Here is a 14,847-nt window from a genome sequence, read left to right on the forward strand (position 1 = left end):
TTACCCGTTTTTATACTCTTGCAGAGGGTATAGTGATCTCATTTTTAAGTGTGTGTTATTTTTTTATGTATGTATAATCTCTAGAATTTACATGCTTAATAATTCTTAAGATTTTAACGCTCACACTTTTGCACGAACACAGAAGGCCCTTTAACTCTACTATAAACTGGCTAAACAATAAATTAAAACAGCACTATCGAAGAAGCGCACCCCACAATTTACAATCCAGCAGATACAAGATATATCCCCCCTGAGAGCCATAAAAAGCAAAGCAAACTCAAGGGGAAGTGCCTCTGAAGAGGGTTAATGTAGACTGTCGGGGGTTAAGAGTAGGGCAGGGAGGACAAGAAGGACTTGGAGTGGAAGAGTGCAGCCAGCAGATTGACAGTGCTACAATATGCAAATACATCTTCATTACATTGATGTCAGCTTATGCACAGCTTGCAAATGCAACTGAATGTCGTATCTCTTTGTGTGTGTGTGTGTGTGACTGGGAGAATGTGTGTCCGCCTGTCTGTGTTTGTATGTTTAAAAGCTTTTACACTTGCCAAACTCACATTTGAGACCCCTCATCGCTCATCCCACGACCTGCTATTCCCTTCCCCAGACTTGCAAAACCCCCAGCTGACTTTTGCGCCATGCAAAATGCAGTCAGAATACATTGAGAGAAAAGATGTGCACTTTGAAGTGCGATAAAAACAATGTTGTAGTCTTGCGTTTTTATATCTTCTGCCCAAAAGTCTGCTGTGAAAATGTTACGTCGCCTTAATGAACTCACATATTCTTAGGGTTCTTTTAAAATATTGTTAGCTAGAAAGGTCGAATATATTTTCCCGTGTATAATGGTGTTCGGAGGATGCATAAGGGATGATCGGGGGGTGCTGGCCATGGCCGGAAGGAAGTCTGCGGAAGGCGCCAAAAAGCTGCGTAAGCAAATTTTTTGCTCATCTGTTAACATGCAAAGAAGGCTGCACAGAATAAGGATTGGGGCATGCATATATACGTACGTATGTGAGGGGAAATTTTGGGGGGGGGGGGGGTGAGAAAGACCGAAAGACCGAACGACCGACAGACCGACTGATTGATTATGCAGACTTTTGTGTCAGTTGGTTGAGCGCCTTTGTTTGGTCTTTTGTCAAACACTCTCTCGCACACACATTGGCCCAAAGGAAATGGCTTTAATTCATCATTAAGGCAGGGCAAGGAGTAGAGGAAGCCAACCACAAGATGGGGCACAGGGGCGGAGATTATCCCGGGCTTTTAGCAGATTATTCAAATTGCTACTTCATGAATATACACATAAACGATTTTGATTAATATCGAAACATATGCTTGACATATTTCTTTTCTGGAATGTAATTGGGCCAAATGTATGACTCGGGAAAATTAGAGGTTTTATTTCGCTGGCTTCGTGCTTCATAAAATCGTAACTATATATTCAATTCAGAACTATGAGTAACCTGTTCCTGGTCTTTGCCAACTATCTGATTTATATCAGCAAAAATCTGTTTTCGCCACTTGGAAGACATCTTTCTACCTTCTTATCGTTTCGCTGAAAGGCTCATAATGCAGTTCGCTTTTGGGCTGAGCAATAATAAATGCCAAGAAAACTTATTCAAAGTGCTATAAGAATCTAGTCCTGGCTGCCGCAGCTTATTCGCTTTCTCCTCGCTTCTGGATAGATTCCAAATAGTTGCAAGGATGTGGGAAAAGGGAAACACATAAATCACATGTGTCAGGATTTTCGCAACATGAAAAAAGTGAGGCAGAAGCAGCAGGAGGCGAAACACACACTCCACAGCACTAAACACACACTAAGTGGATTTGAGAAATGGGAAGGGGGCCCAAAGCCCAGAAGAATCGGTGGGAAGACCGGAGAAATCCACTGTCCAAAAGGCAACAAATGATAAGCGTTTTAACCCCTTGTTCTATGCATGAGAAAATGTTGCTGCCAGGCAACTAGCCAGTTTGCTATTTGTGTGTTGCTGGGATAAACTCATCTGCAATTTGTTTACTTTCGACGTTTCCGAAAATTTACTAAAAAAAGAATGGGTTATTACGAGCTTAGCTGTGCCAAAAAACTTGGCCAAAAGGGGCCAACACACACTAACACAATTTGCATGCAAAGACAGCTGGGAAAAAAGGCAACAGTGCGTATGCTTAACGCAGAAACGATTAAGTTGTTGAGAGAGAGAGTCTGAATGGAAATTGAAAAACAGCAGCAAAAACCACTAGCCAAAGGGGGTATGGGCACAATAAAGTTATGCGCATAATATCCACAGCTCACGTATTGGCCATAAAATGCGGGCAGGAGAGGATTGCAAACAGGAGCCAAATCTTTGAACAGTTGAAAATCTACGAAAGGAAATAGTTGGGAGAAAAGGATTCGCTTTCCTGGCTAGCTGGCTTTCCCTTTTTTCCCCATCGCTTTTTGGGTCAAGTTTATGCAGATGCCAAAGTGGAGTGGAAAAAATCCGAAGAGATGGGGCGATGGCGACAAACGCGCTTAGGAATTTTCACACGACCGAGAAGCCGGGAAAACGGGAGGAAGTTCGGTGAAGAAAAGCTAGTCGAACGAGACGGAATATGTTAAAAAGCAGTTGTTAAAAAGGATTTACGTTTTACATTTGCAAGCACAGGGAGAAAGGACCTGAATTTTTATTCTTAGATTTTGAAACAAATTACTATAAAATGGTTTGATTTTAGTCTGCATGAAATATCTATCAAGATTCGGAAGTATATAAACCCGAAACTATAATAAAGAACTAAAATTAAGCAAATTTAAAAAGCTCTGTAGTTAAACATATTCTTTCAACTTCAATAAGCGCATAAATCTAAAACAGGTCATAGTCGTAAATTTTTAGAAATATCATGTTGCAAACAACATGCCTAGTTTTGTTCTCTGTGCACAAATAGGTCAAAAAAGATAACCAGTAGTGAGAAGTTCAGACATTGGTATTTTGCCAAAAAACCTTTCGATGCGGCGATTTCGTTCCAGCTCCTCTTTTCCCCTTATTTTGAAATTCAAATTCCAATAAATTTTCCAACGATTTGGCACACAAAGCAATCCAAAGCAGGGCAGCCAAAAAAAAGGGGGCTTAAGTGTGGGAATGCGTGGGGGTTGTTAGTGCTGAATCCTTTGCCGGATTTGCATGGCCAAAAGAGCTGCGGACATGGCTCGAAGTGGAGATGGGGATGCGCTTAAATATGCAACAATTTGTAGCAGACAAAGATGTTTGCCAAAGTGGCGGGGGCTGGGTACAGTGCCGTTTCAACAGCTAAGTCCTTTGATTATAAATTAATGTCCTGTTTACCAGAGACAGTGTGCGACCAGCACCAACCAAATGCCAGAAAATGCCTCTAATTCGTTTACCATTTCAATGGGGACGACAAATTCAGCAATCTGCACTGCAATTGGATGTCGTTAGTGAGACCAATCAACTGGTAAATTAAAACAATTGCTTTTCGAACCAAAAACAAAAAACCGCTGACAGTTTAAAGCTTCAATAAACGCAATAGTTAATTGAAAAACACCGCTGCATTCTTAGGTTTTTGAGTCTTTAAGTGTGTTTGCTTTCATTCTAAGCTAGACCTTAAGTATTAGCGTGTAATATATCTTCCCTAACATGGCTATTTTTCTCTACTACTCTCACACATGTCTTGCCCACTCATAAATCAAAAAACCAAAAATGTATCACATACCATAAACAAATCTATAGCGGACATTATACAGGATGTTACGCTCTAACGGAGCGCGCAGGCTGAAGTAAGTTAAAGTCGGCAAGGATTTCGTACGAAAATGAAAAAAAATTTGGTTCCATTACTGTGATGATGCAGAATTTTTGAGTTGCCTAAGTTTGCTATGATTTTTCACAGAGAGCCTAGTACACAGCCCAGCACACCCAAAAAAAAAAAAACACGGTTTTGATTAGCATTTTGTTTTTAATTGTTTGCGCATGACTTTGCCTCTTTTCCGCCCATTTTGGTAAACTAATTTAAACAATTCCCACAATCTTTTCACTCGCCAGATTCACCATATCACGACGTAAGCGGTCTGCCCAATCCCTACAACATGGAGCACTTGGAACAGGACGAGGTCCTTCCCCCGCAGCAGCACATGTCCTTGAGCTACGACGACAGCTTTGAGGGCGAATATTCGACAACGCCGAATGCCAGAAATCGTCGCGTCATACGCGAGATTATTGTCTAGGAAATTCTAGTTGGGAAATCGCAAACAACTGAAAATCAGCACTCAAATATTTTCCACACACACACGCTAAATTCCATGATCATGATCATCGACTCTAAACCCATTCTAATTATCATTTTAATTCCTGCTCGACTGCCAGCAGCAGATCTTTTGAAAAGTGGCCATTTTGAATACTTTTTAATATATGACTTCGATGTAAGCTTAGTTTGAGGAAACGAGACAAACGTGTGTTGAGTTTTATTGGCAACGAAACGAATACCATATACCATAGGATTAGAGTTCCGATCTATCATTGTTTTAGTTCAGCACTTTGTTGACATAATACACTGAGAGAAATACAGCCCAAGATACACACACGGACTAAAACCATCACTGGACAAGCACTAAATGTTACGATTTACCAGGTAGCATAGCGCTAAGTAGTAGTTAATAATAATGGTCATCTAGGTCCCAGTTGCAACAAACGAACTTTAAATTGTAAGGCGGAATTTCAGAGGGCAGGCGATCGAAAACAAAATCTCACTTTTCACCTAGGCTTAGGCTAATTAATTAATTAATTAATTAACTCGTAAGTGATTCTTGTTGGTTCTGTGCAATATTACCAGCACAGATCGACAATATAAAATATATACATAAACAGTACGACCTGCCACAAAAAAATCAAGAAAATATATAAAAAGAAATCGAAACAAAAGGAAACAAAACTTACCTTAACTTAATTTTAAACTTTTAAATAAATACGAGAAAAAAGAAAACGTTGCTTTAAGTAAGATATATATAAAAAAAATACAAAAAAAGTACAGAAAACTTTAAAAAAATTATTGAAAATAATTGAAAAATATTAAGATAAAAAGTAAAACAAAAAAGAAACCAGCTCCTCCATTCTGAAAACTTTAATTTAATTTACAAACTTTACCAACTAACGAAACTATTTGTTCTGTTTTCCATTTGTTCGAACTTTGTGTTGAAATTCAAAATTTTAATTGTAATTATCGTTAGGTCAACTAGAAAAGGATTGGTTAAGTTAATATAAATGTTTTGTTTGTGCATTACGTTGTGTTTTAACCCTTATCATGTGTTTTGCAACTTTTTGACAATGGCACAGACACAAAGTGAGAAGATCGAGAGAACAACATTTTATGTAGCTAAGATTTAAATGTAAATACATGTGTAATTGTATATATTTACTTGACTTGCAAAGTAAATAAGCAGAAGCGGCAACTTAAATTAAATTGTAGTTAATTTTAAACAATTTTGAAATGAATTTAATTAGTAAGCAAGTGTTTAAGAGCAAATGCCACAAAATAAAGCGAAAAAACGAATTAAGAACTCTTAAGCAAATAAGGAAAATCTTGTCGAATGAACAAAACAAAATATAAACAAGAAGAGCGAAAACGAGAAACTTTATGATATAAATTATACACTCTAAACCAGATAAGCGGATATACATTATATATATATACATATACACTTACATATACATCTACTTATTATTTGTAAATAAGTAAAGCATAATTTTTCATTTAAAACACCCGAAACAAATCGGAATCCATTAAATCTATATTTCCAAACACTACAAAAAGGCGAAACAAAAATCAAAGTAAATGTTTTATTTAGCAAAAATATTTATATATACATATATATTTTTTGCAATTTGGCTGACGGCAGTGGAAGTGGCACACAAGCGATAAATCCATGAACAAAAAACTAGAGACAGAATTTGAGGCCCCAGGGCTATTCAAACAATAAAACACTTTGTTAACTATTTTGTATGCATTTCTGATTTCATTCAATTCAACAAATTGCCACCCCACAAAACAGAAAAGAAAACATAAGCTAAAATTATTATGCATACACACAAACACTCTCATGCAGTCACACTCATAAAAACAAAACATATAATATTTTTTTATTCAGTTTTAAAACGAATGGTAAAAATAAAGCAAAACATCAAAAACGAAGAATTTAAATTGAATGCCCTGTGTTTTGATTTGCTGTGGTTGGGCATTTTTATATCGAAATTGCGGTAAATTGGAATCAAATGCAAGTATAGCTCAAATTTATTGGCCGGAGTTTTGATTTGCAATAAATACAGTGAAATTAAAGTTAATAGGCACAAATATATGTATTATTTCCGTAAAATACGAAAGTTTTGGGACCTCGCAGTCATTTTTTCTCAGGCGGGAAAACGGATGGGTCGTCCGAAAAGAGGCTGGTGGGCGTGGCGGGAGACATCCGCATTTATAACAAAGAAGAAAGGCAGCTGCAGCTGCAGGCGGTGCATAATGTGCCATGTTTAAGTTGATTGGCACCAAATTTATAGCATGCAATTTGACTTAAGTGGCAGTGCTGCACTCCGGCACTCTGGCACTCTGGCAACCCTGGCGGGCAATCCTGGCGCCGGAAGTAACACGACACTGACATTTTAATTTAGTGCCAAGCGCAGGACCTGGTTCTCCACTCCGCGCACCGCCTCCTCAGCGATTTCCCCTTCCTGTTCGTGTCACTTCTACAGTTTTGCGTAAGAAACGAAAGTCAGCCACTTCGAATACCGCTGACAGCTGGGAAAAGCGGAAAAATCCGAGCGGAGGAAAATTCCAGCTGACGCGTCGGCTCGAAATCAAAATGAAAGCATTAACAAGCAGATAAGTGGATTAAATTGAGTTTATTTAAGAAGATAAACAAATTGTACGCGTACACCAAATCCAAGTACCAAGGCAAAATTCAATGAATTTTAAAGGCGCCCCATTATTCTGTTTGAAATGGAACGCCAACTAATGTCTTCCCATTTCTCGTCGTGCTCCAGCTGCAATTTGTGAAATGTAGGCCACAGAACAGGAACAGGAGCTGTCAGTCGTCCCATCTAGACCCATATGAGCCCACAAAGAGCCAGGGAACTGCTGCACCACACCACACTGAACTGAAGCGCACCGCAGTCATTCATTCATTCATATCTCGGTGGCGAAAACAAAAGCGGCATATGGAAATTCATTTACTCCGCTCGGCTCCATCCGTTACCCCTTAACCCATGTCCCCCCGAACACCTTAACCCGCCCGTGACCAAGGGTGGCTCATCCAGCACGTAGGCGGCAACCACCGTCAATTAAAGCGCTGCCGGTGGCGCCTAATTGGATTTATGCCACATTTATGTGTGTAGGTGCAAATTCACGGAATCGTGCTAAAAATCAGCAGGATAATGAGCGAGGAACTGCTCTGCTGCCATTCGGTTGGTGCGGGAAAAACACTAAGAACCACAAACTTAGTGCCTTCTCGTCAGCGTCCGCACAGCAACAATTGCAACTTTCGAGGACTTTAAATGAAATTACGCGAAAACTTTCGGACTGCCATCAGGAATGGCAACTTTTTCAAGAGATCGCCGCGCGGTATGGCAACCGAATCCCACGTCTGCAGCCGATGGCACGCCCGCCAACATAATGAGTTCCATAAACTGCCGCAAATTAAAGACCCGTTGAGTAGGCATAGACATCCTTGTTCACGAGTGGATGTCACCTGGAACCCGCACGAATAGTGATTATTAAGCGGACAAAGGCAAATTTTACCACATATATTAAAACATGTTTTAGCAATTAACTTTCTCATTTTTTTAAATATTTTTTTTAGGTCTAAGTTAAAACAAAGAAGGTAGTTGCATGCTCTATTTCCGCTGGTATTCCGAAAGGGAATGTCACCTATTCCCATCGTGCATTCTGTTTGTGTGTGCTCTGCGGTCATTGCTTTGTAATTAATGCGACCAGAAGCTGACCAAAGAGGGACTTGGCACGCCCGAGGCGGCCTAATGCGTCGCGGGTCCAAGGGTCGAACCGACCCCAAAGCGCCGGAGTTGGAGCAAATTGCCGGAATCCACCAGCTGTCTGCGGTCGTCCTTCGGTGATAAGGAGGAGGGGGCGTCCTCCGATGGCTCGTTGAGTGCTTTTATGTTTAATTTTATTAATTATCGAGGTAATCTTTGAAGTTTGCGTACCCAACTCCCGTGGAACTTCAACTTTCGCGCCTCCCATCTCTCCGATGAGCAAGGCGCCTCCATTAAACGTGTTAATTCGAACGTGTGTGCCAGTTCCGGGCGTGAAATTCGCCTACACAACTTGGAAGCGAAAGTTCCAGCAAAACGCAATTAGGTTTTTGGCATATGCAAGGAGTGAGCAGCTGACGAGCAAGTTAAGTTTTGGTTTAACTCAATTTAATGCTCGATTCATTATTTAGTGCCATTAACCACAGATATCACAGAGATAACACAATGAGCAAAGAACATGATTTCAAAATATTGTTTGATGGGCGTAAACGAAGTCCGAGGAAATTTTCTGTATGCTTGATTTTGTTACAAATCTCTCTTGCTTTATATTAATCACATCATTTTTACCCAATCGAAGATAGTCGTATAAAAATATTTATGCATGCATGGCAAGTTATTTTGAAATGCAAATAAAAAGCGTAAGCGAAATCCGAGAAAATTTTCTGTATGCTTGATTTTGTTACAAATACTTGCTTAATATTAATGACATCATTTTTACTCAAGCGAATTATATAAACATTAATCGCTAAACATGAACAAAAGAATGAAAGATGGGTAAGTTATATTTAAATGCAATAAGACTTCAGTCAGTATGAATAAAATTAATGCACAAAGCGTGTTATTTTATTATCAGCAAGCAAATACATTCAAATTAAATAGCTTTCAATTATTATTAGGAAATCGACTTGTCTTGTTTAAACTATTTACTATAATTAATTTATACGTTCATAAAAAAGGAGTATTAATTTCTATCCGAACAGATTCCACTTTTAGGTAATTTCTATAAATGGTTAGCAACAATGTGCCAATTTGATTCGATGCGTTGCTATGCCAGGCATTTCCCGAAACTTTCTACCTCTCGGAAACAGCCCCAGTGACCTTTGCCCTATCAACAGACCTTCCCTGCCAACAGCTGCTCATTTGCCGCTAATCCTGAGACCTCTGAAAGGATTCCTAGCATCCGAACCACCTTCATTGCCCGGCAACTACACAACCAGCAGTCCGGTGGTTGAGCTTCGTAATTTGAGCGCAAATATTGGAGTTTCAAAACCACTGGCAACAGTGGCTGCGCCGCAAATAAAAGAATAATAATAATAATGAGCAAATATTTAAGCAGCCGGGAACTTATCAGTGAAGCAGCGGCAGTCAGGGGCCAAGCTGCCGATCAAGCTACACCGTAAAAAAAATAAAACATTCCGCATTAAAAAATTGTTATTTTACTTTTATCTGATGTATTGCAAATATTGCACATAAAATCACAAATAGTGGTATATAACAACTTTTAGGATTTTCAAATAACAATTATATGCCTTATTTTAACATAAATTTTGTTTTGATGTGCCGCTGGCTAACATTTTTCAGTGTACTCAGAATTATGCTCGCTTTTAAGAGTCCCACAGTCAGAAAACTCCCTTAAGTTCCATCCCTTCGTTTTCCTTTGCACTGATTGTAATTATGAATGAAATTTGAATTGCTTACATTGAATCGGGAAATCGGAGAAAGGGAATTCGCTACACTTTCCGTTGCATATAGCCGGACACGTGGCAGCTCCTGATCCCCGGTCACGTGTCCTTCGGCACCCCAACCCTACCATTCCGCCCATTCCGCCCATTCCGCCCCAATCCGCGCTCATCGGAAGTGCCAATAAGTAGTTGTCAATATTGACTGATTATCTCGACACTGCGAAAGTGGGGGAGATTTGGAAAGAGATGCGGAGAGAGCGACCGTCATGATTGCGAGTTGTTTGAGTCTTAAGCGGAAGTAAACATAAATCACAGCAAGAAGCGCCACCCGAACCCTCGACAATTATTTCCCAGGACCTTCCAGCAGATGCCCGTAATTTAAGCTTGCAGGCGACAGGAAGAAGATGCTTCTATTTAGTTCTATCGCCCTGCAATCCAATTCCGACCGGAGATGCGAATAATTGCATTTGAATGGCGTCCCAGGACAAAACGATACAGCCAGTTTAGTGGTGTTATATGGGGATGAACTAAACGAATAATATATCACTCACTGATAATAAGATATCGCCCAGGTTCAACCGATCTAGGGATTTCCCATACCCTTTTCGGAGCAATAAAGTTTATCAGCGATTTTGCAATATCGTACAAGTAACATTTCTACAATTATTTAGGTCATAGTTCATTTCATTTTATTGAGAATAACATATGGTAAGATGGTAATATTTGTTAACATGGCCTAATAAAAAATACCCCAGCTACAATTAAGAAACATTTGGATCATTTCGCATACAAATATCGCCAAGTTCTGAAAGTAAAGAGAAGTGTTTATTTTATATAGAAAAAAAGAGTATGAAGTACGCAGAGGTTTGTTCAATATTTGTACAAGCAAATATAATGTGGAAATACGCGAAAAATAAGCGATAAGCACTCAAAAATTTTAAGATCCATGAGTAATTAATTCAAATGAGATTTTTGGTACAAAAAAGTAAATGCCAGATAAGGAAACGTAAACATTTTTATACAAAAGCTTTACTCAGTTCAGTCGTTATTTGGCATCCAAATTTATACAATGGCATTGGTTTCTGTTGGAGTTTTGTGGGCACTGATATTTATGATATATATCGTGATCCAACCGATTGCCAGTTGTGATCCCGACATTCTGTTGCCCAACGGACAAGTTACAGAGTCATCTAGTTGGTTCCTAGGCGATAGCATCAAGTTCGAGTGCAATCGCGGATTTTCTTTGCAGGGAAAGTCATGGCACCTTGGCAATGGAAATATGAAGAAGCGTTACTGCGCCAGTGAGTTAAAATAAGCAATAAAACATAAAATAAAAATGTAAAACTTTCAGAAGCGGGTTGCAATGATATTGAGAAACGAGCCATCGGAACCATTTTTACGGCCACCGATGGCTTAAAGGCGGAAATCGAATGCGATGAAGAATTTGTTCTCAGCGGAAATTCCGTTACCTACTGCAATGGAACGAAGTGGATCATGAAGCTGGGAACCTGTCAGTTGGCCAGCAGCGCCGTTGACCATTCCTGTGACTTCGAACGGGAGGATATGTGCGGTTGGAGGGCCAGCAAAGCCATACCCCAACCATGGAAGCGGATAAGTGCTGCGGCAGATTTTCGCAAGGATAAGTGCCTCCAACAGGATCACACATTCCAGAGCGACGTCGAAGGACACTTTATTCGCTTGCAATCGCAGGTACATGCTTCCAGGACCTACCACTTCATATCGCCGATCTATCCCAGGAACCTCACGGTGGGCCATTCCTTATGGTTTCAGTTCCAACTCTTTATGTTTGGCCCGGAAGTAAGAAACCTGACGATCTCCGTGAAACCATCTTCAATGGCGGTCGAGGATATGTGGAATTCTTTCAGAGATATGTAAGCGATCTATCCAAATCGCCAATGCTTTAAATACATTCTATGTTATCCTCCAGCTGCACCAAACTCATCGTTTCTGGCGATCAAGGCTCAAACTGGAAAAGCCAGTCCATCGCCATCGACGAGATGGATTCGGACTTCCAGGTGGTCTTTACAGTCGTTGACCCAAGTTCTCTACATGGAGACATTGGTATCGACGATGTAAAATTTATAAAATCCGAAACCACCGAACCTCATTTTTAACACGGACGAGTCGTAAAATCTATTATCATTTTGGGCTTATAAGATTTACCCATAGTATAAGTTTAAAAAGTGTGTATAAGTGCAGCGCAAGAAAATAAGACGAGGTTTGAATTTATATTTATATATATTTGTATAAAAATAAGAGTGAATTAAGAATGGAAAAAGAACGAATGAGCGGTTATCTGGTCTCCGACTTCATCCATCTTGCAAATGTGTGAGTCTCCCGCTCTTCGTTGCTCCGAGTGGATAAGTTTCGATACGAGAAAAAAATGCTGCAGCTGCAACCGACTCTCAGTCTTTTGACAGCCTTCGACCATATCTATACATTAAGTTCGTAATATCGCTGCGGCATGGAATTTTTCTGGACTCTGGCTGTGATTGTGTTATATTGTATAGGTCACATTCATGGACGATGTGAAAACTCTATAGATTTGGATCATGGAATTATAAATTATCGAACGAGAAATTTAGTGAGATTCAGATGCAATCGCGGCTACACTTTGCAGGGATTAGTAATGCAAACTTGCGATCGACATGGCCGCCTTCGAGGCGAAAAGCCTTTCTGTGCCAGTAAGTGCCACAAAATCCATATAATATATTGGTTCTTTATGGAAAATTACTAAGTTTCTTGCCTTTTAATAACTTGTATTTGTAAGGTGGAGGATGTACGAGGCCCGAGGATCCTGAGAACGGACACGTCGAAAATCTTTTCCTAAGGGCGGATGTCGTGTGCCACGATGGCTATGTTTTGGTTGGAGGTCGCACTGCCTACTGCGATGGAGAAAGGTGGAGCACCCAGCTGGGATCGTGTCGTAGGAGCAACCACACAAGAGATCATTCTTGCGATTTCGAGAGCGAGGATCAGTGCGGTTGGGAGGCGGAGACGACCTTCCGACGACCCTGGAAGCGGGTCAGCACGGTATCCGATATTCACTCCCTAAGAACGGGACCCCTCCACGATCACACCTTTAAACACGAATCCGGTGGTCACTACATGCGCATGGAAACCCAATTGGGGGCTTATGGAAGCTACCATCTGATATCGCCGATCTATCCCAGAGCCCTCACCCTGAAGACCGCCTGCTGCTTCCGATTTCACTACTTCATGTTTGGCGCTGGTGTGGATAGTCTGGTGGTGTCCGTCAAGCCCGTTTCGATGCCAATGGAAACCATGTGGAATAGGTTCAGAGCCAAGTGAGTTTTGCCGGAGCGGAAGCGGTTTTAGATTAAAGAGCGCAGTCAACTAGATAAAAGTGGCAAATAATTTCGAAAGCATGGCAACAATTATACTGATTGGTTCTGTTTCTATTTTATCTTAGTTGCAGCAAATTTGAGATATCTGGTCAGCAGGGAAGCCAGTGGCTAGAGCACACGATCACCATTGACGAGATGGAAGAGGACTTCCACGTGATCTTCACGGCAACGGATGCAAGATCCAAATTCGGAGATATTGCCATCGATGATGTAAAGCTAATGACAGGCAGCGAGTGTGGCACAAACGAATTTACCACCACCACCGAACCACCAGCTCCGACAGGCAGCAGCGAGCAACCACTGGTCTACGACATGATGAGCTGCTCAGGTCGATGCGGAACCTCAATCTCGGCCTCCAGAGCAACTATCAATGGTATAGTCATGGGATGTGGATGTAATGACGAGTGCCTTTTGGATGAGACTTGTTGCCTAAACTATTTGGAGGAGTGCACAAAAGAGCTGCTCACCACGACCGAGGATGATATAAGTTCCATGCCACCAACGGTCACATCAACAACCACAAGCACTACCAAGAAGCCAACAACAACAACCACAAGCACAACTTCTACAAGTACAACGACAACTAAAAGGCCAACCACAACAACAACAACAACAAAGGCCACAACCACAAAGCGAACAACAACCATTAAAAAACCGACAACAACTTCAACAACGCCGAAGCCAACAACAACGACGTCAACCACACCAAAGTCTACAACTTCAACAACACCAACGACAACAAACACAAGAAATGTTTTTACAACAAGGAAAACAACAACAATAGTCCCTACTTCCAGTACGGAAAAGACTACAGGTAAGTCATAAGCCTTTTTTTGTTTTTTATGATTTATGCGTTAACAGAAACTTAATATGATACCCTAGGCATCAACACCACAAAGAAGACACGGAACCGCATCACTTGGAAGGTTGATCCTCAGGACATCGAGGGTCACACGGACACGGGTGAAAGTACCCCCAATCCAGCTTTAGTCGTGCTTTACCTGCTCATCGGCGTGGTTCTTGTGATTGTTCTGGCCAACGTCGTTAATCGCTGGATAATACCAATCACTGGATCGAGGACCAGCAGCGAAAAGGCTGTGAGATTCAAGAAGGCATTCGAGAGTCTGAAGAAGCATCGGAGGAGAAACAGCATGGATCAGCCGTTATGCGACTCCGATAACGAGGATGGAGATTATTTCGAGGAAATGGGCGTGGACATACGCCATAGGACCGATCTATAAGGGTAATTCTCTTTCCGTTTTGCTTGTGCCTATTGTATAGGAAGTTTCTAAAAGAGTATGGAAGAATAGAATAAAAGAAAATATGCAACGCCTACTTTCCAGATAAATTGCAAAGATAATTTTGTGCTCACATTCATGACTTTATTGTTTTACACTTTTGGAGCGCTTAAAAATAATTTGTAAATAAAATCTGCCAAACCACTGATACGAGATAACGTATGGCTTTGGAAACCCAAATACTAAAGAATTGCGTCATTTGTCATTTTTTGATTTGAATGGGTAGCGGATGCCTTATCGACCCAGACGTCGTGCTGTAAACTCTCTTATGTCGCTTTGCGTTTAACAATCGAAATGAATGACATTATAAGAATAGGGAGAGAGGCGATTGTATATAAAAGCGCACTAGTTTTGAAGTCTACATCTTTATTCATAATAAAATGTTGCAGTTTCCATTTAATTTTGTTGAAAGTGCCTTCAAGACCTTCGTTCCCCCTATCGGACCACCCCTAAGAAT

The 14,847-nt window shown here is 40.6% G+C and overlaps 3 protein-coding genes across 4 annotated transcripts in view; all 3 read left to right on the forward strand.

The window, feature by feature from the left end:
- Positions 1-4,902, forward strand: part of LOC6613308 (hemicentin-2) — a 79,116-nt gene extending 74,214 nt beyond the window's left edge. Inside the window, exons 9-10 of one of the 2 annotated variants that reach the window (XM_032722554.1) lie at positions 3,720-3,766; positions 4,029-4,119. In XM_032722554.1, the coding sequence (XP_032578445.1) occupies positions 3,720-3,748 (29 nt within the window). In that variant the 3' untranslated portion in view covers positions 3,749-3,766; positions 4,029-4,119. Of the gene's footprint in view, positions 1-3,719; positions 3,767-4,028 lie in introns of both variants that reach the window. The other variant, XM_002037749.2, reaches the window with a different exon arrangement.
- A 5,863-nt stretch (positions 4,903-10,765) lies between these two features.
- On the forward strand, positions 10,766-11,953 carry LOC6613310. Its single transcript, XM_002037750.2, has 3 exons — positions 10,766-11,004; positions 11,055-11,595; positions 11,652-11,953. Exons 1-3 carry the CDS (start codon positions 10,773-10,775, stop codon positions 11,836-11,838), a joined length of 960 nt encoding a protein of 319 aa, XP_002037786.1. The 5' UTR covers positions 10,766-10,772; the 3' UTR covers positions 11,839-11,953.
- LOC6613311 lies at positions 11,839-14,577 on the forward strand. Its single transcript, XM_002037751.2, has 4 exons — positions 11,839-12,408; positions 12,495-13,032; positions 13,158-13,906; positions 13,975-14,577. Exons 1-4 carry the CDS (start codon positions 12,189-12,191, stop codon positions 14,331-14,333), a joined length of 1,866 nt encoding a protein of 621 aa, XP_002037787.1. The 5' UTR covers positions 11,839-12,188; the 3' UTR covers positions 14,334-14,577.
- The last annotated feature ends 270 nt before the right edge of the window (positions 14,578-14,847 follow it).

The sequence above is a fragment of the Drosophila sechellia genome, chromosome 2L (genome assembly GCF_004382195.2).
Source record: "Drosophila sechellia strain sech25 chromosome 2L, ASM438219v1, whole genome shotgun sequence".
Classification (NCBI taxonomy): Eukaryota; Metazoa; Arthropoda; class Insecta; order Diptera; family Drosophilidae; genus Drosophila; species Drosophila sechellia.

Excerpts from the sequence above, each read along its gene's own strand:
- LOC6613310 (XM_002037750.2), top strand. The coding sequence starts at position 10,773 with ATGGCATTGGTTTCTGTTGGAGTTTTGTGGGCACTGATATTTATGATA. Across the intron at positions 11,005-11,054 it reads GAAGAAGCGTTACTGCGCCA|AAGCGGGTTGCAATGATATT; the intron begins GTGAGTTAAAAT and ends TAAAACTTTCAG. Across the intron at positions 11,596-11,651 it reads TGGAATTCTTTCAGAGATAT|CTGCACCAAACTCATCGTTT; the intron begins GTAAGCGATCTA and ends GTTATCCTCCAG.
- LOC6613311 (XM_002037751.2), top strand. The coding sequence starts at position 12,189 with ATGGAATTTTTCTGGACTCTGGCTGTGATTGTGTTATATTGTATAGGT. Across the intron at positions 13,033-13,157 it reads TGGAATAGGTTCAGAGCCAA|TTGCAGCAAATTTGAGATAT; the intron begins GTGAGTTTTGCC and ends ATTTTATCTTAG. Across the intron at positions 13,907-13,974 it reads CAGTACGGAAAAGACTACAG|GCATCAACACCACAAAGAAG; the intron begins GTAAGTCATAAG and ends ATGATACCCTAG.